Source organism: Podospora pseudoanserina, chromosome 6 (genome assembly GCF_035222485.1).
Source record: "Podospora pseudoanserina strain CBS 124.78 chromosome 6, whole genome shotgun sequence".
NCBI classification, from domain to species: Eukaryota; Fungi; Ascomycota; class Sordariomycetes; order Sordariales; family Podosporaceae; genus Podospora; species Podospora pseudoanserina.
Genome location: NC_085925.1, coordinates 3,749,017 through 3,771,447, shown reverse-complemented (window position 1 = coordinate 3,771,447; position 22,431 = coordinate 3,749,017). Strand labels below are relative to the sequence as shown.

The 22,431-nt window shown below is 53.4% G+C and overlaps 9 protein-coding genes and 1 non-coding gene across 10 annotated transcripts; 2 read left to right on the top strand and 8 right to left on the bottom strand.

The window, feature by feature from the left end:
- The first annotated feature begins 4 nt into the window (after positions 1 to 4).
- On the top strand, positions 5 to 4,427 carry PSF2 (DNA replication protein psf2). Its single transcript, XM_062949452.1, has 2 exons — positions 5 to 378; positions 444 to 4,427. The coding sequence occupies exons 1-2, from the start codon at positions 265 to 267 to the stop codon at positions 1,125 to 1,127; spliced, it is 798 nt and encodes a 265-aa protein (XP_062798201.1). The 5' UTR covers positions 5 to 264; the 3' UTR covers positions 1,128 to 4,427.
- Positions 1,205 to 4,653, bottom strand: QC764_609760 (putative NRPS-like protein biosynthetic cluster; the record flags this gene model as incomplete). The annotated part of the gene is made up of 2 exons (XM_062949451.1): positions 4,002 to 4,653; positions 1,205 to 3,952 (listed from the first exon to the last, which is right to left on the bottom strand). Exons 1-2 carry the CDS (start codon positions 4,275 to 4,277, stop codon positions 1,205 to 1,207), a joined length of 3,024 nt encoding a protein of 1,007 aa, XP_062798200.1. The 5' UTR covers positions 4,278 to 4,653.
- A 616-nt stretch (positions 4,654 to 5,269) lies between these two features.
- On the bottom strand, positions 5,270 to 7,354 carry PRS4 (ribose phosphate diphosphokinase subunit prs4). Its single transcript, XM_062949450.1, has 7 exons — positions 7,063 to 7,354; positions 6,803 to 6,956; positions 6,518 to 6,697; positions 6,428 to 6,451; positions 6,258 to 6,358; positions 5,665 to 6,210; positions 5,270 to 5,615 (listed from the first exon to the last, which is right to left on the bottom strand). Exons 2-7 carry the CDS (start codon positions 6,880 to 6,882, stop codon positions 5,575 to 5,577), a joined length of 972 nt encoding a protein of 323 aa, XP_062798199.1. The 5' UTR covers positions 6,883 to 6,956; positions 7,063 to 7,354; the 3' UTR covers positions 5,270 to 5,574.
- Positions 7,355 to 7,869: 515 nt separating this feature from the next.
- On the bottom strand, positions 7,870 to 9,793 carry TEP1 (Telomerase protein component 1; the record flags this gene model as incomplete). Its single annotated transcript, XM_062949449.1, has 2 exons — positions 7,870 to 9,619; positions 9,696 to 9,793. 2 exons carry the CDS (start codon positions 9,791 to 9,793, stop codon positions 7,870 to 7,872), a joined length of 1,848 nt encoding a protein of 615 aa, XP_062798198.1.
- Positions 9,794 to 10,551: 758 nt separating this feature from the next.
- On the bottom strand, positions 10,552 to 12,310 carry POM33 (Transmembrane nucleoporin; the record flags this gene model as incomplete). Its single annotated transcript, XM_062949448.1, has 4 exons — positions 11,626 to 12,310; positions 11,503 to 11,518; positions 11,160 to 11,383; positions 10,552 to 11,105 (listed from the first exon to the last, which is right to left on the bottom strand). The coding sequence occupies exons 1-4, from the start codon at positions 11,693 to 11,695 to the stop codon at positions 10,552 to 10,554; spliced, it is 864 nt and encodes a 287-aa protein (XP_062798197.1). The 5' UTR covers positions 11,696 to 12,310.
- A 349-nt stretch (positions 12,311 to 12,659) lies between these two features.
- On the bottom strand, positions 12,660 to 15,308 carry QC764_609710 (uncharacterized protein). The gene is made up of 2 exons (XM_062949447.1): positions 13,765 to 15,308; positions 12,660 to 13,710 (listed from the first exon to the last, which is right to left on the bottom strand). Exons 1-2 carry the CDS (start codon positions 14,413 to 14,415, stop codon positions 12,808 to 12,810), a joined length of 1,554 nt encoding a protein of 517 aa, XP_062798196.1. The 5' UTR covers positions 14,416 to 15,308; the 3' UTR covers positions 12,660 to 12,807.
- A 167-nt stretch (positions 15,309 to 15,475) lies between these two features.
- Positions 15,476 to 15,973, top strand: ibp1 (Cdc25 phosphatase Ibp1; the record flags this gene model as incomplete). The annotated part of the gene is made up of 1 exon (XM_062949446.1): positions 15,476 to 15,973. The coding sequence occupies one exon, from the start codon at positions 15,476 to 15,478 to the stop codon at positions 15,971 to 15,973; it is 498 nt and encodes a 165-aa protein (XP_062798195.1).
- Positions 15,974 to 18,037: 2,064 nt separating this feature from the next.
- QC764_0099970 lies at positions 18,038 to 18,185 on the bottom strand. Its single transcript has one exon. It is a non-coding gene; the product is annotated as a tRNA-Ala (tRNA).
- QC764_609695 (uncharacterized protein) lies at positions 18,129 to 19,315 on the bottom strand. The gene is made up of 2 exons (XM_062949445.1): positions 19,139 to 19,315; positions 18,129 to 19,090 (listed from the first exon to the last, which is right to left on the bottom strand). Exons 1-2 carry the CDS (start codon positions 19,221 to 19,223, stop codon positions 18,282 to 18,284), a joined length of 894 nt encoding a protein of 297 aa, XP_062798194.1. The 5' UTR covers positions 19,224 to 19,315; the 3' UTR covers positions 18,129 to 18,281.
- Positions 19,316 to 20,013: 698 nt separating this feature from the next.
- Positions 20,014 to 20,956, bottom strand: QC764_609691 (uncharacterized protein; the record flags this gene model as incomplete). The annotated part of the gene is made up of 2 exons (XM_062949444.1): positions 20,014 to 20,266; positions 20,331 to 20,956. The coding sequence occupies 2 exons, from the start codon at positions 20,954 to 20,956 to the stop codon at positions 20,014 to 20,016; spliced, it is 879 nt and encodes a 292-aa protein (XP_062798193.1).
- Between the last annotated feature and the right edge of the window lie 1,475 nt (positions 20,957 to 22,431).

Below are 22,431 nucleotides of genomic sequence, written 5' to 3'. Positions count from 1 at the left end.
CCCTATAAACCCCTTTTTCCTAGTGGCTTGGCGGTCCAGCCTTGTGGGCCCCAGGCGACGTCAGTGCCCCGCGTTTTCACTTTACGCGACACGCTGACTTTCGATGGCAGTTCAGTTGATTCCCAACCGCCAGAGCTCTCGAATTGCGACTAAAATCATACAACAAACCAAAATACGACATGAAGAGGTGACACTATATACCACAGTACTTTCCGAATCCCACGATACCCACCAGCATCTCCCGCCCCCCATCAACTATTCACAATGGCTCTCCCTCTACCATTAGGCCTTACCCATTCCGAGGTCGCCTTCGTCGCCGAAATGGAGCTCGTCACAGTGGTTCCTAGGCAACGATTAGAAAGCATCGATCTGCTGTCGGTATGTTTCCCACCGCCACCACCTCTCCCTTTTCCCCTCCTGGTCTAACATCTCGTCCACCACAGGGCAAAACCCCCCCCCTCCGCCCACCCCACCGAGCCGACCTCCCCCTCTGGCTAGCTCTCCTCCTCAAAAAGCAGCGCCGCGCCAACATCGTCCCCCCACCATGGCTGTACCCCGCCTCCCTAGCCGACATTGTCCACCGCGAGACAAAAGTGCACCCTCATGCTTTCTCGGAGCCAATGCCTACCGCTTCACGAGCGAGACAGTCACAACCTGGTTATGCGGGGAGGATAGGTGGGGGTGACAGCAGCGAAGTAATATTGAGCCCGCCGTTTCGGAGTAATTGTACCAGCGCCGCGCCGGCGGGGTATTTGCCGTACCACTGGTTGGAGGTTGCCGAGGCGCTTATAACGCACGCGAGCGATGATTTGGGGGGGAATACCAGTGAGATTAGGGGGTTGTTACGGGATTTGGTGGAGGTCAGGGCGGCGAAGATGAGAGATTCGGCGGAGACGCTGGGGGCGGAAGGACAAGGGGGTGTGGTTAGTTTGCGTGGCGTGGGAGCGATGGAGTTGGCAGAGAATAGGGGGTTTGTCTTGGGGGTTGTGGATGGGGTGAGGAAGATTGGTGGTGCGGTCGAGACGGCGAGACGAGAAAAAGAGGAAGAGATGGATCTGGGTGGGGGAGATGGGGGCAGGGGTGGTTATGGTGGGGATGGGGATAGTGATGATGATATGGGGATCTAAATACCCGAATGGAAGGCATGAGTTGCGCGAGGGATGGTCTATTCCTGTTCATGTCTACGGTTTAACACCCTATCGTGTCAAAAAGCCCAAGCATCCAGCCACCAACTCATCATCTCCCCGGTCACAGCTGCCATCTTCCCCATCGTCTGGCTCGTCTTTTTCGCCTTGTCTGTCTGAAAGATGACCGGACCCTGTCTCTCGTCTCTCCACCCCTCAAAGAACTCCTTCAGCTTCAAGGCCGGGTACCGTTCTGCGTCGTTCTTTTCCCCCAAAGCATCCAACCACTCTGCTACCCCCACCACCTTTAGCTCCCCCCTCTCAGTCTTGCCTGCATACTCCTGCACGGCGCCAACCATCGTCCCCTCCCAATCAGCACAGGAGGGGTTGACAACATTGTAACACTCCCTCCCCTTCCCACTGCCCCCCAACCCCAGCTCCACAATCGCCTCAGCAGCAAGATCAACGGGTATCCAATCCACTGCTTTTTGGTTCCCCCCCAAGGTGGACGGGATCATGCCCATGTTGAGGGATGTCTGCACCAAGCTAGGAACCCACTCGTGTTTATTCCACTGTCTCCCTACACCATCTGCCCTCCCAGCAAGCTGCCCTACCCTCAGAATTGTGCTCGGGATGGGGGAGTTGGCCAGGACACAGGAGGCGAGGTGTTTGGATTCGGCGTACCCTGTTGACAAGGGGAGGTTGTGGTCTTGGGTGAAGTTTTCCGGGACAGGTGAGGTCCCCGCCATGGCGGTGGCGATGGAGGAGATGAAGACGAATTTTGCTGGGTTGAGGGCCATGAGATTGGCTGTGCCGGAGATGGAAGGGAGGAAGGAGTCGAAGGGGAGGTTGAAGTTAACGGGCCAGGCGGAGTGTATTAGCAGTTGGGGTTGCTTGAGGGTGTTGTAGGTTTTGGATGAGAGGCCGAGGGTAGGGTGGAGGAGGTCGGTTTGGAGGTATGTAACTTGGGAGGTGTTGGGGGAGATGGGTTTGGAGCGGTTGAGGCAGTAGATGTGGGTTATGGTTGGGTTGGCCAGGAAGGAGGAGAGGAGGGAGGAGCCGAGGGTGCCGGTTGTGCCGGTGAGGATGACTTTGAAGCCTTTGGGTTCGGTGTGGGAAGGACGGGGGAGGCGGAGGGAGGGAGTGTATTCTTTGATGAGCGCGTCGAATTTGTCTGCTCTTGACGTGTTGGTGGTGGCGGTGCCTGGGGCAGAGCAGAGAGCGCGGTGAAGTTGGCTGATGCTGGGGTTCTCGTAGACCAGACGGAGCGAGAATTTGCCTTGCAGGCTGGATTGGACGGTGCTTTTGAGGGTGAGGATGAGCTGAAGGACTTGAAGGGAATCGAAGCCAAGGGCGAACAGGTTAGTGTCGTCTGTAACGTCTCCGCGTCGCTTGATCACGCTGTTGACCGCGTCCCGAATTTGAGCCAAGATCATGGTCTCGTCCAACACACCCTCAGCTGTAACCCCATTGATAACCATCGCACTGGCATACATTTCTTCAATCTCGGCCTGATAAGCCACATACGTATTCCTCCTCATCACCGTCCGCTTCGGCGTCCTCTCAAACGGCTTGTCTTGTCGCGCGACCCTCACCATCGACTTCCACACCCTCGCATGAGCCGGGTACTGCTCATTCGCCTCCTCAACCCTCTCCCAAATCCTCTCAACCACCTCCTTCACCCCCAAACTCACATCATGAACCTCCACAATCAGTCCCGTCTGGAACCGCCCACTCCCCACCATCATCGCCCCTTTCACCATCGAATGCCCCTCCACCATCTTCTCAAACGTCACCGGATTCAGCTTCTCCCCATTACTCAGCACAATAACATCATCCACCCGTCCCACATACCTCCACAGATTTTCTTTCAGCGGATGGCGCTCAAACAAGTCCTTCGTCCGCCACTCTTCCGACTCGGGAAAGTTATAAAACACAAACTGGAACCTCCCCTCCTCCCCTCCCAACCGCTTAATCACCAACTCGGCAGTATTCTCGTCTCCACCAACCCCCTCCATGACAACGCCCGCCGCAGGATTCCACTCGAAATACTCCCAATCCCTGGGGTCCAGCGGTGCATACCCGGTCGCGTTCCAAATCTCGGTCGTGCCGATCCCGTTCACCAGCGTGATACGAGGGGAGAGTTCCTCCCCAATGACATCGCCGCATGACCTGGCTAGTGGTGCGCCGCCGGAGTAGATACACTCGATATCTGACGCCCTCAGGGTCTCAATCCCGTGAGGCAAACTGCAGATATCTTCCAGAATAGAAGGGGTGCAAACCATGCCTGTCGGGCGGGTGGTTTTCACTGCGTGGAGCATCAGCTCTGCTGTTGGGGGGGTGCTGGGTGGGAGGAGGACGAGAGGGCGGCGGTAGTGGAGGGATCGAACGAGGAGGTTTATGCCAAAGGCGTGGAAGAAGGGGGGCATGGAGAGGATGAGGGGGGTGGTGTAGAGCGGGTCGTGGGTGTTTAGACGGCCGGCGGGGGTGGGGAGGGTGGCGAGTAGTCTGCCGGCGGTGGTGAGGACGCCGGCTTTGAGGGGGATGGGCTTGGGGAGGCCGGTGGTGCCGCTTGAGTGGAGGATCATGACTGTCTCGTGGTCGGGGGTCGTATCATTGCATTTGCTCTGGTACGGGGTGGGGTTGGTGGTGGTCTCGAGAAGGTGTTCCAGGTCTGGGATGCGGAGGACGCTGAGATGGCCGAGCTTTTGACCGATTTCAGAAGCTTGGTCGGAGAGCTCTTGACTGTGAAGAAGTTTGGTGCAGCGGGTAGGGGTTATGAGAGCGCAGTGGCCCTCAACGGAGTTTCTGGGCGATAATAGAAGGCTCTGCTATTTGTTAGAGTTGATCGCGGTAACCTCACATGGTATTACCAACCTTGTGCCCGGTCTTCAACGCCGCCAGGATGACTATGGGGTATCGAATGTCGTTGATGCCAGTGTAGGCAAGGGGCTCGTCCCGGCCCAAGCCAGCCGGGCCCAAGTGTTTGTCAATCCAGTGAGCTAGCTTGTCTACCGCTTGGCCGAGCTGCTGGAAGGTAAAGTTTTGCCATGTGATCTCTTCAATCTTGGTCGGTGATGATGGGATCTTGACCCAGGTATCGTGAGGGACCTCAGCGGCGAGCTCGTCGACAACATATGTGAGAGAGGACATTGCAAGGTAGATGGGGAGGTTACAAACGAGACAAGATATGAAGTTGTAAAGTGATGTGAATTTTCGATGGATATAGCGATGAATTCTTGAAGCCGACAGGATCTACAATGTTTGTCTCGGTGTGAACGGTCCGGTAACCCAAGACATGATGACATCCATCTCAGACAAACACTGTGATATTTATCGGTTCCCATTCTCTCCCTATGTTTCATGTTTCACCGCCGGAGCTGTAGATGCTTAGCACGTAAAACCCCCCACTCGGTCAACGATGAGGTAGACTGGCTGAGCAAGCAAGGCTGTGCTCTGCCTCTCTTGTGCTTGAGGGTTGAGGTTACAGGAGTTGTTGGCCTTACTCACCCGACAGATTCAAATGCCGTCACCTCAGACGTGGCGTCGGCACCCCCGATGGTTTCCCGCGCTGCATCGGCACCTCCCGTAGTGGGTGCAGATTAACGGAGAGTCAGCCCAATAGGGTTATCTCCCGGGACGAAAAGTATGATGTCGGGCCTTTTTATCAGCTATGGTGGGGAGTGTAGATTTCGTGGTAGCAAAGGAACCGAACAGCGACATGGATTTGTTAAGAGGGGGCTGGCCGTTTGAATGTAGTATCCAAGGCCACGATGATCATCAGCGTTCCCGGTAGGACGGAGGCTTCCGGGGCATTGTGTTGTCGTTTTGTAGACCGGTATTTCTATTCAACAACTTATAGTTGATTTGCAACTCTATTATCCAACATCGCCGAAGTTAGAACCAGACAGACCCCTTTCTTCAAACAACCGCCTAAAACAAGACACCCATTAGTCCCCTCATTCATTCCCCGTGAACCCCGACAACATTCAAATCGCGGAGGCGGACCCCATTTTAAAAACAAACAGACCCCCTATTATTCTCAGAAATACCGACTGCATGTTCAAACCTCATCGATAGAGTGATACTTGGGACACCCACTATTCAGACCGACCTTGCGGTATTCTCACAAAAGGGGAAAAAACTGAGATCAGCAAAAAATCATGATATATTTGTTTCTTAGAGAATCATATCGTCTCTATTATACCCGGTACGAAAATTCCCCAAACGCCAAAGCAATACCCCTGGAATGGTATTCGGGATGGCTGGACTTTCACTTGCCCACTGCCTGCCACAGACACGAGTTCTCAGATGAGAACAAACAGACGTGGCAGTCAACCGCCCGGATCAAGAACGCAGCGCTCACACCTCACCTCTCGTCATTTTCATGTCTTTTACCAGTGTTTAAACTCCTACCAATGCATGATGAATTATCCGCCAACCCGCATATTTAGACGGGGGCGTGAGTGAAAAGATACGATACGGATTCGCCTACACAGGTCAGTACAGAGCACAGGGAGCGAAGAGGTATGGCAGTTACCATTGTGAGTACGACGGATGGCCTCGGCAACGGTCGGGCTGATGTCGATAACACGAAGCTTGGGGCACCTCTGCACCTTGTCGCCGAGTGGCACAGTGTTGGTGACCACCAGGGCGGTGAGGACGCTTCCGTTCAAGGTCTCAATGGCATTGCCAGACAGAATACCGTGGGTAACAAGGGCCAGCACCGACTTGGCGCCGTTCTCCTTGAGCACCGCGGCAGCCTTGACCAGAGTGCCGCAGGTATCAGCCATGTCGTCAACGAGAATGGCAACCTTGTCCTCAACGTTGCCGACAAGGACCATGCGACCGACAACGTTTGGCCTGGGGCGCTCCTTGTGGATGAGAGCGAACGCGGTGTTGAGGTGATCGGCAATCGAGGTAGCGCGCTTGGCACCGCCTGCATCGGGTGACACAATGACGCAGTCTTCTGGGTTGAAGTTTTCCCTGATGTAGCGGAGGAAAGAGGGCTCGGCGTAGAGGTTGTCGACTGGGACACTGAAGAAGCCCTGGATCTGAGAAGCGTGGAGGTCGACCGTCACGATGTCTGTGTCTGTCAGCATTGCGCCGCGAGATTGAGCGCGGCTCTCTTACGGTTCGCGCCAGCTGTCTGGAGCATGTTGGCGACCAATCTGGCGCTGATGGGAGCTCTGGACTTGTCCTTCTTGTCCTGACGAGCATAGGGAAAGTTGGGACTGCAATGGTCAGTCAGCGCCCGTATCCGTCATGGTGGGAATTGGCGCGATCTGTTTGAAAGCTCTTACATAACAGCTGTTATCCTCCTCGCACTGCGCACAAAGCCACAAGGTCAGCAAACGTGCAGTTCACTCGGTGATGGTCATGTCGTTGCCCACCTAGCAGTTCTGCAGGCCGAGATCATGATCAACAGCTCCATCAAGCCCTCGTTCACGTCGCCGGTAGCGGTGGACTGCACAATGAAGACATCCTCGTCGCGGACCGACTCGCCGACGGTGAAGGAGGTTTCCTGGTTGGAGTAGTTGAGGGAGATGGTCCTCGCCACCTCAATGCCGAGTCTGTGTAAGTGAATCAGCAAAAGCGCGCTCTACTATTCCGTCCGTGTTCTCGTTCTCGTTCTCTCTCTCGTCTGTCTGTCTCGCTGTCCGGGGGGGAGTTCGTACCGCTTCGCAATCTTGTCGCTCAGCTCGGGGTGGCTGCGGCCACTGATCAGCTTTATCTCGTTCGCCATTTCTGCCGACATGATGAAGAAGAATCAAGAGGGGCCTGTCTGCGTCAGACAAGACCCGAACAAATCGTCAAGTTTTTTTTTTTGGTCTGCAGGTTGCGCTGTTAGCGGGGAACATCGGCTGCGGGGCGAAGTGTGCTGCGAGAATGTACAGGTGCCAAGAGGGCAACGGTGACCGGGGTTGCTCTTACGTACCTGAACGACGGAGAGGTTGGTGGTGATGGGAAAAGGAAAAGCGAAAGTGTGCCGTCAGGAAGCCAGTGAATAGTCTATAAGCTCTGCTGCGGGTGTCGGAATGGGTAAAGGGCCCATGGCGGTCGAAGAGAAAAAGTTGAAAGAAACAATGGATACAGTGGAGATGGGTCCAGCCCGAGCTTCCCCAGGTACCTTGCCATCCGTACTCCACTAAGCCGAGCATCCTGTCTTATCGATAGCCGGCTCCTTTTGCCGCACGTGAACCCTACTGTTTTCATCAACTGTTCTGTCATATCAAGCAGGTGAATCATCAAGCAAGTGAATCACCAACGCTCCAGGGGGATATTATCGCATATAAACGGACACTTGATCTACGAAGCCCTCAACTCATCATCATGCAAATTCCCACCAAACACTGACTCTACGTTGATGAATCACCGGCCATCATGGTGCAAACTTTGTTCGACGGCTGGAAACCTTCTGTTACACGGCGTTCTGGGAGAACCCACATGAACTTACACAGGGACTTGAACCACGAGCCAAAGCAAAGAGTACCAATTTCATTTTCCAACTGAACGTTCACCGGTTATCCGTCACGGCCTCCGAGAGTTCTTTGACCATCTCAAGTTTCAACTCCCCTGTTGAGGGGCGGAAAGCAACCTTGGAATACCCCTGGTACCCTCGGCTGTGTTATCAAGGTGCCTACACAACCCAATGTTCTGTATTCCTTACCACTGTTTAACCATACCAAACGCCTTGCTTATATCGACATACGCAGCATGACCCGTAAACAACGCTTACTCTCACTCAATGATGAACCCCCCTCTTGGCCGTCTCATCAGCCTTCTCCTTCTTCGGTGGCTCACCATCTCCACCCGCAACCCCATCCAGCACCTCCTCCCCGGCGGGACCGCTAACCTTGACCCCCTTCAAGTCTTCATCCTCCTCTTCCACTTTAGCCATCTCACTACTGTCATTGGAAGGTGCAATCGCATACTCCTGGCTCTTGACACTGCTAGCCTTACTAACACTCGCACTCTCGGGATCCTCCACCCGCAACCCAAGTGTCTTTTGAGCAGTCGGGTTCTCCGTTCCGTCACCCTTCCAGTCCGCTGCCTTCATTTCCGGCACAGGGCTGCCCTCTCCAGGCTCATGAATAACTACTCCTGGCGCTTCACCACCCTCTCCAATATCGCTGACGGCCGCAGTCCTCCAAACAACAGAAATCCTGTCGCAAGCTCTTGTTCCGCGCTGACTTGAGCCCTTGATGCCGTCCATCTTGTCCCAGTCAATCGTGAAGACTCCGCTATCGTCCGGTTTACCGCCTTGCTCGGGACCGTTGCCCTCGAAGAATGTGTTGAACCAGACATGGGCGACAGCCGTGACCATGGTTAACCCAATGCTCCCCGGTGCCTTGTTTCTTCGCTCGACCGAGATGTTGACGTCGCTGTTTGGTATCCGGATCGGTTTTGCAGGCTTAAATATGACTGCTTGCCCGCCCGGTTCTGACGGATCAGCAAACGAGAAGGTGCCTGCATTCTGTAGACTGGTTGTTGACTGTGACCGTGACTCTGTCTTGGCCGGAAGTGAGGTCTGGTCACCATCCGCCTTTGCAGCAGCCCCCTCAGGCTGGAGAGCAATCGTCTTGCTCTTCTGCTTCTGCGCCGCGCCCGTCGCCAACTTGTCAAGACTAGTCGTCGAAGATGCCGCTGATGTGTCCTTTTTCCTGACAGATAACTTCTTCTTCAGCCCCTCCTTCAACCTCTTGGACGAACTCCTCGACAAACTCCTCCCATCACCATCCCCCACCACCCCCGTCTTGACTCCCTCCTCCGCCCCCTCCTCCTGCTTCACCCCCCCATACATATCCCACATAAAATCCTTCAACCCCCCACCCCCCGGCGCACCCCCCTCAACCACCACCCTCTCCTCCTTCGTAAAAGTATGAAAACACCGAATCTTCTTCCCCTCCTCCACGTACCCCTCCACCTCGACCTTGACCCCGTTCCTCAACCCCCAAACATGCACCTCCAGTATCTCCACCGGCCCATCCCTATACACCTTCCCCCCTCTATTCGCCCACCGATCCACATACCCAACCCACCTCAACTGGCTAGGAATACTCACCCCCTCCCCAAACCCAACCCTCATCCTCCGGTCCGTAAACCGTCTCAGCGCATCCTCCACCGTCCAACCCTCCTCCGCAATAAGATAACTACACGCCATCGTCCCTGACCTCCCCTTGCCAGCCTTGCAGTGCACAACCACCACCCTCTTCTTTATAACTTCCTCCAAATCCTCCCCTTCCGTAGCAGGATTCAACCAGATCCTCATCCCCCCTATCACCACAGGCACCACACAAAACGGCGGGGGGTGATGATCCGGCCAAGGGTAATGCTTCACCCGTCCGTAGACCGCCTCGTCTGGGTACCCAGTCCCCTCGGCCCTAAACTCCCAAATCATCCACTCCTCCCCGTGGCGGGCGTCAAGAAAGGAAACTAATCGGTCGAGGGGGTTGCGGTAGGCTAGCTGGGGGTACGTCTGGCTCGGTCCTGATCTGATTTCGCACACATCCTACATTAGAACACGGTCAAAGGGTTGGCGTTGGAAGAGAAGGAGGAAGGCAAACAAACGTCGCGATTATCTTCTTGGTCACATAGCACAGGTCCAGCCCCGTGTCTTGGTGTTTGACGCGGGGCCCGGCGACGAGCTGCCGGAGGAGGGAGGTCATTGTCGTGGCGGGAGGTTGGTTGATTTTGGGCGGTGTTATAATGCCAGCATCAGGAGAAGTGCCAAAATGGTGGAAATATACAAAGATGATAGAACAGAGAAAAGGGTCGCGAATACAAATCCAGCGTTGTCGTGTGATGTTACAGCTCAACTCAATTGATTTGTCGGTGCTGCCTGCCAGCGCCCACCAGCGCGCAGCGACGTCATGGTTGGTGTACCAAGTGGGGTTCAAAGTTCAAAGGGACCATGTCTTGGCATCAGCTCCCTCCACACCACTTCACATCAAAGCAATCACGCTCATCGGTCATAGGATGCCATTCCCGCTATCACACTCTTGCCCCCTAAAGACAAAAACGAACTCGTGACACAAGAGGTACAAGAAGAAATCAACACCTAAAACCTCATCCTGACCATCCTGTCTCATGCGTATTTCCCCCAGCCAAACTCCTCACCAGAAACAAAACCGCAATACCAAGAAGAAAGAAAGGGAGTCCATAACCTATGAGACGTAAAAGCGCGAACACCACTACCCCTCCAAGCAATTATCAGCCTACAGCCACATATCCAGCTCTTCTTTGCTTCCTCTGTCCTACTCTCCCGCATCCTGGCAAATGCATATGCTTCACCGTGCTTCTCATCCTCCACTCTGTCCGCAGATCACGCTCCCTATTTCCCCTCTCGCAAGGAGTATGACTCGCCGCCGTAGTTGTTCCATTGTCATGTCGTGCGGCTTAGCTCTCTAGCTTAATGTTGATCTATTCAAGATGACTTCTTAGGAGCCGCAGCGCCGTTGACATACTTGTTGACGTCAGTCGCGCCGTGAAACTGCCTCGCGACACCCTTGACAGTATCCCAAGCCTGGCGAGCCACAGGGGGAGTACCCTGAGCGCCAATCAGGTTGTCAACGCGCGCCTCAAGCTGGGCAAACGAGTTCTTGACATGGCTGCTCTGAGCGTAGCGCGCGCGAAGGAAAGCGGTGTAGACAGCGATCAGGATCCACGAACGGCGCTGGAAGAAGAGGGCAGACAGGAGGATACGAGCCCAAAGACCAATCTCGAGGCTGGCAACAACCGACATAGAGGAATCGTAGTACTTCTTGACGAAGCTGCCGATGGCATCAGCCATGGGGTGGGGCGCATACTGGGGCTTGCCGTTGGGGGAAGCGGCAGCACCTGGAACCAGCTTCTGGGGAGGAGCAATGGTTGGGATAACGTTGGCACGGGTGTATGTGGCGACGTGGAAGATCGAGTAGATGCCGTACGGGAGGAGCGCAAGAGGGTACTGGGGCATAAAGAGCCAGACGAGGGCCATCACTAGGACTTTTGTTAGCAAGCAGAACCTTGTCACCCTTCCGAAACCAGACATACAGAGGTATTGCACGTTCTCATCAGAGAGATAACCCAAGGCACCGCCGGGCTGCTTGGCACCCGTCTTTTGGCGAGCCCGCCATGTCTTGTACACCACGATGCCGTATGTGCTAGCCGCGGCAACGAAGGCAGACCGATAGCAGAACGAGGCCATGCCGCCGTAGTAGTTAAATCGTATCCATGAGAAGGCATATCTGGTGATGCAGAGGATAAGAACAGCGTGACTGTGGTCCAGGGTTAGCTTCATTTTCTCACTCTGCGGTGTCCAGCTCCGAGCTCCATGTTTGGATTTCATAGCGTGGCAGCATCGGCATCGGTATCGGATAAAGGCAGCTCAACATACCCAGCGAACCAAGCAACTACGACACATTGACATGTTAGCAGAGAACTTGCAACGACGTGCAGCAGTCCGGCAGTAGTGGTGATACCGAAAAGGCGACAGCAACGGGAGAAAATGCACACGTACACTGCAAGGTCGAGGCCAGTTTTTGCAGCCTCTGGGGAAGAGGCATGTCGGCCGGCGGCGGGGGAGCCATCGTGACGGTCTAGGGATAAAGGTAAAGGATTTTTCGTCGGAGTGAGCTGGAAGGTTGCGCACTTGGTTGAAGCTGGCGGCGTTTGGTGTTGTCGAGCTGCGAGCTGGGAGCTGGAAGAGGTGGCTGGTGGAGTTGTTTCGTACGTCGTCGAAAAAAGGTGGTGCTTTCCGATGGGATGCTTTGTGAGTGCTCGGCAGTTTCAGTGGGACGTGCGTCACTGACGTTCTTCGCTCAGCTGCAGGGGTCTGACGTTGCTTTGATGGGCTGCGGGAAACTGCGTTGGAAGCTCGAGGACCAGTTAGTTGCTACTGGGTTTGAGAGCTGTGTTTGGATTCGGGTATCAATAATTTACATAGACAATGAAGCAAAAAAAAAAAAAAGAAAAAAAAAAGGAAAAGAGCGCGCGTAGTTTCAGGCTGGAGAGAAGGTTAAAAATGACTGCACACAGACTGTCACCAGATTGTCGTCATCACCGGAAGCTCCCAGCTGACTGGAAACTTGGCAACCTACGGATACCTAGCTTCACGTGGAGCTTGGACGTTTATCGAGAAGACGCTGGAACATGCAGGGACGCCTTGTTTTCTCTTGACACTACGCTACCTTATCAATGCCTCAATCCATTGTTCCATGCTTTGGGAGTATTGCAGTCATACATTCCTAGGCTCTGATATGTCAAATTTTCATCTTGTCTTTCAAGCCTTCCGTTTGACTCCGTTGGAAAACGGTAGTTGTTCGTTCTTACCCCACCAACCGAGGGCCAATGAGAGCCTCTCAACACTCCACCCAGCGGACAGTTTATTCCGGAGATAAGCCCCAGCCAAAGCTAATATTCTGTGGCTTCTTCTCGGAAAAAGGGGCACACGGCACCACCATCACCACGAGGAGTAAGCTCTGTCCAACTGATCATAAACCATATCGCAATTCACTGGTCATATGCACAACAGCGACTGCATTATTGATGGGTGAGAATAACTTCAGATATTGTGGTATATAGCGCTGCAAAATAATGTACATTGATGCTATCACGTTGCTTCGGAAGACAGGGAGACCACCCATTCTGCCCAGAACTCCCAAACTCCCAGGCCTGAACAAGCACATTTCCCCCCTTAAGATCATAACCATGCCTCCTTCGCCGGCAAAGGCCACCCTACATCCTCCCGTTTCACCTCTGACGAGGATTTGGGAAGTGTATTTACCGGCGGCTCAGGGACCGGCTGATATGGCGCTTCCAGCGGATCCTTTTCCAACGGACTTGTGAGAATATCACCATAGATCTTCTCGGCGCTGTCCATAAAGTGAGAAGACGCCGTCCGCCGGCTGAGCGCCCTGCTGATAGCAATCGACGAGGGCGTCATGCTGGGCTGATACCAGGTTGACCCACCAGATGCGTCGGAGGCGGAAGGTTGATGACCAAAGTAACCCGACATCACACTCGGAGAAGGGGTCGTTTGAGAATGAGACCGCATGTGAGCTGGTGGTGGTTTCGCCATCCTTGGCGACCTGTGGGATCTAGAACGTGACATGCCCCGAGGCACCCTGTCTAAAGATGACCGTGAGGATGGGGGCTGTGTCGATGGCTTGGGCGAGGGCATTGCTTGTATTGGTATCATGCCCGATTGAGGTGAGGGTGGTGTCGGTGGGAGCTCTTCCACATGGTGCAAGTCTGAGGGACCTGTTGGGGTCGGCTCAGTAGGTCCGGGTGGACTTGGCGCGAAAGAGTTTCCTGCATCGCCTTCCTCCTTGCCTTCAATCCAAAATTGTCGTTGACCGGTTTGTTGACCTGTCGATCCCTGAGGGCTTGGTAGCTCCTTGACAATGTAGGAAACAATGGCTCGGTCGAGGGCAGCATTCATTTCATTTTCTTCCTCTTGCGCACGTTGCTTAGCTTTGCGACGTCGCGTGAAGAAAAAGAACACGAGCAGAGATATAAGTGACGAACCAACCACCGAGACCGCGACAGCAATGCCGACAATAGCTGGAGACACACTGGACTCATCTCCATTGTCTACTTGTGTCTGTCTCACTGTTAGCATTACTACAAGAACATCCAAGGGACTGCAAAGCCTTACCCGATAGGTATCATTGCTTGTCCTTGGGATTGTCGAGGTGGCCACTGCTAACACCTCGCTGATGCTACTAGCAGCTGATTCTTCCACGGCAGAGAGCGCCTTGGCAGCAGAAGCCTCCGCTGCCGCCAGCGCTTTCGAGGCGGATGCTTCCGCAACCAACAGCGCACTCGATGCCGATGCGGCAAGATACTGGGTTGAAGATTCCAGTTGGTTTATGGAAACCGCAAATTCTCGTGACAGAGACACTGCGCTGGCTGTTGCCGAAGCGAGTGCTTCTTGTAGCGAGTCTATTGACTCAAGAAGCTCACTGATGTCGACAAAGTTGCGCTTTCGGGGAGTCGGGCTCGAAGTGACGGTGACTGTATAGTAGGCTGTTGATGTGGTTGACACAATCCACTGTGATGGTTTCGTTGGTGTCGGTGCTATTGTTGTTGATGTCCTCGACATGTGATTGACCTGAGCGTGACCATCTTGACGTCTACGGGTCAAGGTCTGTGGTCGAGGTTGTGGCAAAACATGTATTGCGTTCGAGTTCTGTTCGACGTCGTTCGAGGATGATGTTCGAGTGGCGGCGCCATCGCAGAGGAATGCTATTGAGCAGACGAACAACCCCAACAACATATCTGGCGGCCATCTTCTCTGGCGTGCCATGTTGAGACCCGGATGCTGAAGGACCGGGACGCCATTGATGGCATCTCGTTCGCAGAACAATAGCACTTGGGCAGACTAGATCAAGACGAACACGAATGGAATGCCCTATATTGAGCTAACGACTTCAAGTGTGCTGAACCATGCTGGATAGGAAAAAAATACCGGAGAACCGGGTCACTCGACACGGTCATCATACACCAAGACAAGCACTTGCTTGGATGTCTGGTCGACCGTTGAGGTCTGTCTGGCGTAGCACCAAGAAAGCGATAGGGGATCATTGGGCATTCCATGTTTACTTTTTGCCGCTGGCGGTGGACCGGAAACGGCTTGGAAACCTCGGAGGCGTTGAGGAAGTGGGCGGTGGTACGTCGTTCCCTGTCATGAACTTTGGATGACGGAGACAACACTCGGCCAACTGTGTACTTTTCCTGCACAACGGTCCTCCGGGATGATGGTCCGAAATGTCAAGCAAGTTGACCACATGGAACTGGATACCGCAGAAGATCAGATAAAATATCTGTCAAGATGTCAGTAATCATGTTTTGCACCCGTCATCACGTTGTAGAATCTCGCAAACAACACTCGAGTCAGTCCCTCCCCTCGCCGCCTCACTTTGAAACTCATCGTGTCAAGCCGCCTCCCCGGTCGAAACTCGGGATGATCACTGTCCGCCAAGAGAAGAAAACGTAAAGAAATCTCCAAAACCTGTCTTTCAGATCCAGGATTCCATCACCCATCCAAAACAAAACAAAAAATGTCCCAAGTGAAAAAGCCGTTGAAGCTGCAAAAGAGTGATGGTGGTCGATGTTCAGCCTTGTCAATCCCGCCAGCTGCCAAACAAGCCTGCCAAAACGCCCTATCATCCCTGCCAAACAAACCCCACCGGCACCGACCCCCACATTTCCCCTCCACGTTCCAGACCGCGCCCGCCCAGCAATTCTGCCATCAAGGTCCCCTCCATCCACAACCGTCTCCCCCCCCAAAAAAGCGAAGCTATTCCCAACTTACAACACCCCCTTCCCCCCCACAACACAACCCTTGCTCCGACCCCATCCCCAAAATGTCCTCCATATCCATCGCCTCCATCCCCCGCCTCCGCCCTTCAACCCTTTCCACCCTCCTCCTCGACTCCCCCTCCCCCACCTCCATAGCCATCATCGACGTCCGCGACGACGACTACATAGGAGGCCACATCCGCGGCGCCCTCAACTTTCCCTCCCAGACCCTCGACGCCACCCTCCCGACCCTCATCCGCAAGCTCCAAGACAAAGAAACCGTCATCTTCCACTGCGCGTTATCACAGCAGCGAGGTCCCGGTGCGGCGCTCAAGTACCTGAGGGAGAAGGAGAGGCTTGCCAAGCTGGAGGAGCAGCAAAAACAGCAGCCACAAAAAGAGGCGGAGGCTGAGGGAGAAGGGGAAAACAAGAAGCCAGCTGTGGAGCAGAGAGTATATGTTTTGGACAGGGGGTTTGTTGGGTGGCAGGAGGCCTATGGGGAGGATGAGAGGTTAACCGAGGGCTACAGAAAGGAGCTTTGGAAGGATGGGTATTGGATGTGATCACTACTATCATGTTACAATGCTCTTTTGGGGTCAAACTAAGCATTCGGCGTTGACGGGCAGGAAGAGCATCGGCGCACGGAAATACCAGCATCATTGCTGTCTAAGGTATCTAGCACAAACTTTGTCATCAAAGCAATGCTTTCCACCCACCGTACATGCGTATCATTTCCCATTAAAATCACCTTCCATTGCTCAAATCAGCATGCACGCAAGGGTAATACACCATGCTATTTAGGAATTACTCAACATTCCTCATCGGCTAGCTATACACATTACCTTTAGGCGTACTCAGAACCAACGTCTCCCCAACCACCCAGCTTCAAAACCATCCGCAGGATCAAACGCCCTCTCGGTCCTTTCATACTCGAGCTCGCATCTACCATCAATAGGACGAACCACAAACACGCGTTCATCCTCATCAAAATACGTCCCCCCAGTCGTGGCCTGCTTACGAAACCCACCGCTCCTGCAAGCGAAAATTACAAAAAATGCTCTTTCAACTGTTTCAAAGCATCGCTTGGTACGAGTCTCCATCGAATCGTTGCACTAAAAGAAGCCAACAGTGTTACCATTGCATCCCACAGCCATGCACTTTTTGGGTCCCAGCGTACACATCTTCCCATCTTTGTACTCTTGCATGGCGTTGTTCCACCCCCCCCCATCCCCCCCCACCCCTGGCATCTCCAAAGTCGGCTAGACGGCCGACAACAGAGGAGCATTCATACTCCGGGGATTGAGAGATCTAGTGAAGAGTTTAGTATCAGTATCAAGTCACTGCCTCAAAAACACACCTCAGTCGGGGTATTGCTCATGAGGCCAGATGTCCCGCTGGAGGATAAACAAGTGGCAAAAGCTGTCGTTTGGTGTGCTGAATCTGAGCGGCACGTCTGTAAGGGTCCTCTAGGTCTTCGGGCCAGATTCCCGTGTATTTGCCCCGCGTCTCCAGCGTCGTGTCGTAACTCAAATTGCACCCTTGCCCGCGTGGATCGGTGACGATGATGCGAGATTCGTCGTCAAACTGTGTCTGCCCGGAGGAACGTATGCCAATCATGCACTGGATAAACACCTGACCAGCGTATTCAGTCAGCTCTCTCCACAACGCTGTCTTGGTGTTGTCCGAGTCGTTGCACCAGTACGCGCCGCCCGTTGAGCGTTCGCACATGATGGGAACACATTGCTTCCGAGGTACAACCGACAGTGTTGTCATGATTGTCGAGTGATTGAAGCTCGGTGTCCACGTAAGCCAAAGCCATGTTTGGTCAACGGGCTGGCCTCCAACCAGAACACAGTCGGCTATCTGTGACCAAATATCAGTACGAAAGCCTAGTGACAACATGATGATATAGGGAGGAAACATGCAGGCTTTGAGACTCTGGTGAACGTAGTATGCACTACTGTGTTGGGGCTGGTTGGCTGATCGGAGTCATGTTTCTCGGTTGCTGCCTCCTAGGCAAGGTGGGGATGTAAAGTCTCGTCTTCGCTGGGGGCTCTGAGTGACTCTACGGATTCTTCCGGTATCGCCATGGGCTCTGGCACTAAAGGTAGAGGCTCTGGGGGTGGTGGTGGCACGGCCTGGAAACCCCAGGTCAGTTGGAGGCAAGGTGAGGCAGAGGACCGGTGATACATACCGCCGCAAGTGCTCCCGTGCTAAACGCAAACGGAATGGCTGCAAGGCACGAGGATAGTTTCATGGTGGCTGTTGGTGTCTGGCTTCCGCCAAGAATATCGCGTTGCTCTGAAGAGATGCGGGTGATGATAACGATACTGGGGTGACAAGCCGCCCAGGAAGGTGTCGGATCGGGTGAAGATTGAGCTGTCGTCGAGACAGATTGGAAAAAGACTGGAGAACCCCTCAGTTGTCTGGAACAGACCAAAAGAACGTCTAGATTAGCACCTGACACGCTATAGTAGAGGAAGGAACATTTGTGTCACCTGGCTAATGACGGACGTGAGCAACTGGCATACATCTGGAAGGAAGTAATCTTCGACAGAAGCAAATGAAAGCCATCATTCAAACACATTGGAAGGAACAACAATACCTTCTAAAAGCCAAAAAGAGACTGGACATACTAGGAATCGAACCTGGGGCCTTCTCATGGAACAGCATACTTGTATCGTTGAAACCCATACATCTGTTGGAGCATTTAACAGGAGCACTGCAACAACACTTTTTGCAACTAAGACGTCTTGACCACTAGACCATACGCCCTGGTATTTACTGTTACTATCATCACCAGTTCCGCATCTTATAACTTTGAAACTCAAGAAACCATTTCCCATCCTTCATCACCATAGCAACCTCCGGTCACACACCCACCACACCACCATCCCCATCGCGCCTCTCCTGCCGTCGCACCTCTTCCCTGAACACATTCCTCCCTTGCTGCTGATTCTGGCCCGCCATCATATTCACCGCATTCATCCTCAACCCTTGGATATCCGTCGTCACAACTTTGATGTCCTTCCCTCTCAACCCACCACCACCACCACCCATCCGCTGCCGCTGGCTCCGTCCCTGCCCGTAACCCGACGCGGATCTCAAACCACCGAACCCTCCGCGACCGCTTCTGCCCATCCACTTTGTTACCATCTCACCTACCTTGAACGATGGATGTCTTCGTTTGTAGATCATGCAGCACGCCAACGTGATAGCCGTCAAGAAACCAAACAAGATCGGGAGTGCGATGGTGATGGGACTTGGACCTGTATTCTCACTCGCAGGAGAGGGCGGCGCGTTGATCGTCCCTCCATTGACCGAGTTAGTACTCGTAGGTCGTGTGGGCCCTCGAACAAGAGTCACGGTTGGGCCAGGGAAGCGGTCGTTGCCTTCGAGGACTGTGCCATTCCCGTCTGAGTCGGTGAAAGGTTCTGCGATGGAGAGGACGGCGATCAAAGACGGGACATCGGCGTCGTCAATATAAGAATCGAGGATTGACCAGTTGAAGGTGCCGAGGGCGGGGTTGAGGACGTTGGAGGTGAAGCCTTCTGTGCCGGTGCTCAGGGTCGAGTTTAGGCGTGACAGAGGGGTGTTGGAGGGGAAGAAGTCGGCTTGGATGCGGATTTGGCGCGGGCGTGAGGTGGGTGAGGTTGCGAAGTAGAGGGGGGACCAGATTACTTTGTGAGGTTAGCCACTAGTAAGGGAGGTGGTGAGGTAGGACTTACCTCCAACGATATTTCCTGTTTGGAGTTGCGCGCCGTTTTCGGGAGCGCAGAAAGGTGTGTCGCTGTCCGGTGGGTTGTCACACATGATTGCGGATGGGGCATATACAGCAGTCAGTAGAAAGAAGGCTTCCAGAGCCTATGATGCTTCAATGTTGAGTAAGGTACAGCGGAGGAATGTTTGAGTAGGCACGACATGGAAAAGGGGCAAGTGGTCCACCTTTGGGGGGCAAGTTATGAGCGATCGATTTTTGTTCATTTTTTCTGCGCGCCATGTCCTTCACCATCACAGCCGAAATGCAACCACACACCATCATAAGCTGTATCATATCTTATGCTGGTGTAAAGTGGGAGTGGTGTGCATCACGGACCCCCTTTTCATCCCACTGCAGGTGGATGTTGAAACACAACCGGGAGCCCCAAACCCCTGCATGGTCACCACCATCCACGACGGGACTTGAAAAGCAGCACACACACGGTTTTCCGGTTTGCTTGACGGCCCGAGAGGCACCCTAAAACGCATTTTGCCGGGCGGTCGATCGTGATTGATGTGCTGCTTGTTCTGGTGCGGCTGTTCCTGTTCGGATGGAATCCAATTGATGAATCGGATCGTTCATGATCAACTGGCTACCTACCTAGTACCCACGTCGTGGACAAAATAACCGGCACGGCAAAGGTAAGGTACCTAGGTAGGTACTGCTGACTCATGGCCATCTCCAGATCTTGCTCCAGCAAATTCAGTATTCCAACGAAGACATCTTTCTGTCCCTCATTGCCTCCCATCCCGCTGTTGTCAAAGTCTTCGTACTTGATACACTTCCTGACCGCCTTGTAGTAGTTTGGTCCTCCCAATGTGTTGACGGTCGAGAGAACCTGCATTACAGCTTCATAGCTGGACAAGATGCTCTGAAGATCTGCCTCTTTTGGCCTGACTTTCCATAATACTTGCCAAAGATGACTTCAATAAGAAGTACTCCGAGAGCCAGTAAGGTTTGGTGGGTAGCGTTTGGCGGTGGCCGAAGAACCAGCTTTAGATTAGGGAAGGGTTTCACAACGAACACTTCTCTAAACTGTATCACCCCATTCTGACGTGCTAGATACAGGTCGTTATGCGTAGGTGGGCGAAAATACCTTTATTCCAGTCTGTTATTAGTAACCATGATATGAACGCCGTGGGATCGTGAACTTGGCCTACCAATCTGTACCCCTGAATTGGCAAACGCTCGAGGCGATGGTCCAGGCCAACCACAGCTTGTCTCCATAAAAAAAAGGGGAGACTGCTGGGACTTCACCTGACAAAACTGATCGTAAGGGGACTAGATTCCAGTCACCATCTTGGCTTGGGTTCCCAAGCGGATAGACTTGATAGGCCCTGGCAGTTGATAGTGCTAGGTCACGAATACACCCACAGCACTGACCAGCCGCCTGCTTGCCAGACTTCCGGATGCTCTGGCACAGGTTATCAATCCTCTCGAGAACAGCCGACTGGGATTGACTTTGACGGTTGTCTGCCGTCATCAACGATGAAAATCTGACACCGGTTGCCGATGTTGCAGTGGGATGTTGGGGACTTTTAGATGCTGGCGACAACAATGACAGTGACAAGAGATTCCATATTTTGGCGCTGCCCCAGTGAACCCCCCCAGTATCAGATCCAGTTGATGTCGAGGAGACAGCAACAGAGAACTTGAATCTTCCCAGGACCTCTTCGTCTTCGTCGAATTGTGGGAGATTAGTGATGGGGCGGCTCATCAACTTCAACCCAAAATCGTGAAGCCCAGGGCATTTGCATGTGACTGTTGATCGAATAGCTCCGTACATGCTCCCGGAGACATCGCGCAGTACCTTGTAGACCTTCCCTTGCGAACGACGTTGGCGAGTCGGCTTTAATCGACACTCATTTCCAGTAAGTCTTCAAGGCTTGAGATGCCGTTCTTCAGTCTGGACAACTCATGTTGGTATTCCGAACGTCGTAAAACAAACAGAGCCCGTATATACTGACTGTTTCGGTTGTCTGTGACCATTCAGAACCCGGCTCCCCACGACAAATTCAGACAGAAGAACTGGGTGGACGCTGCATTTTTTGAAGAGCGCGATATTGCACATGTCCGCGATATGTTTCCGTTATCCAACACATCTGACAGAACGCTTGGGCAAGGCTATCTCTCGGCGGCGGCAGTACATCAAGTACAGAGAGCTTCATCACCACAACCTGGCCTATGGTCTTGAGGGGGGAAGCGAGGACGACGAAGCTGCACAAAGTACCGTTGCGTCATCAATCCCGCATCGTCTCAAAGATCAGAACAAAATGAAGCCAAGATTGCAACGGGCAGTACTAGACGAGGATGATGCCGTCTCAGTACGGACAGATACAACATACAGTAGCTCGTTGTTTACGGGGGATAGGCCGAGAATTCCCCCCATTCCTAAAGCTGCCGCTGATGGTTCGTTTGAATGCCCATTGTGCTACATGATGAATACGGCCACAAACCACCCGAACATGGACTAAGCATGTGCTGGCCGATCTCAGACCATACATATGCTTGTCTCCTGATTGCGCAATGTCCACAATCGACTTTCAGACACGCAACGAATGGATGCGGCATGTTTTAAACAAGCATTGGAAGACATGGACCTGTCCCCGCTGCGGGGATCACTTTGACTCTACAATCGAGTTCAAAACGCATGTTGTTGACCTACACATGATGTTCCTAAGTGAATCAGATATGGACAAGGTCATTGATGGATGCGGGAAGCCCAAAGCTCTCGGGGTCAGGTGCATATGCCAGCTTTGCCAGGAGAAGCTTAGCTCAGCTAAGGACTACTTCCGACATCTAGCGCGTCATCAGCGTGATGTGGCGCTTTTTGCACTGCCTAAATTTGGCGAAGATGATGAGGTTGGTGGTGGGGGCGATGGGGATTCGCCAGATGATGGTCGACTCCTTCAGAAGATAGCGAAGATGGCATAAACCTTCAAAGACCGCAAAAGAAGAGTGATGATCGGAGCGAGGGAAACTCCGATCCATCGAATGATGATGAAGCGTCACCAATACAAGAATGACAAGAGAATCAGGGCCAAGGAGAGGCTAGGGGTCGACTAGGAGAGAAGCTCACACCAAAATTCAACGAGCCCGCCACAACGATTAGCCAGAATGAGGCCAAGAAGACACTGCCACTGAAAGGAATTCTTAAGAAACTGAGAGCACAATTCCCTGAACTGTTTCCTGAGTGGGATCGCGAGTAGATCAATGATCCTCGTCAGAACAAATGGACGAAAATCAGTCGCTCACTAGTCG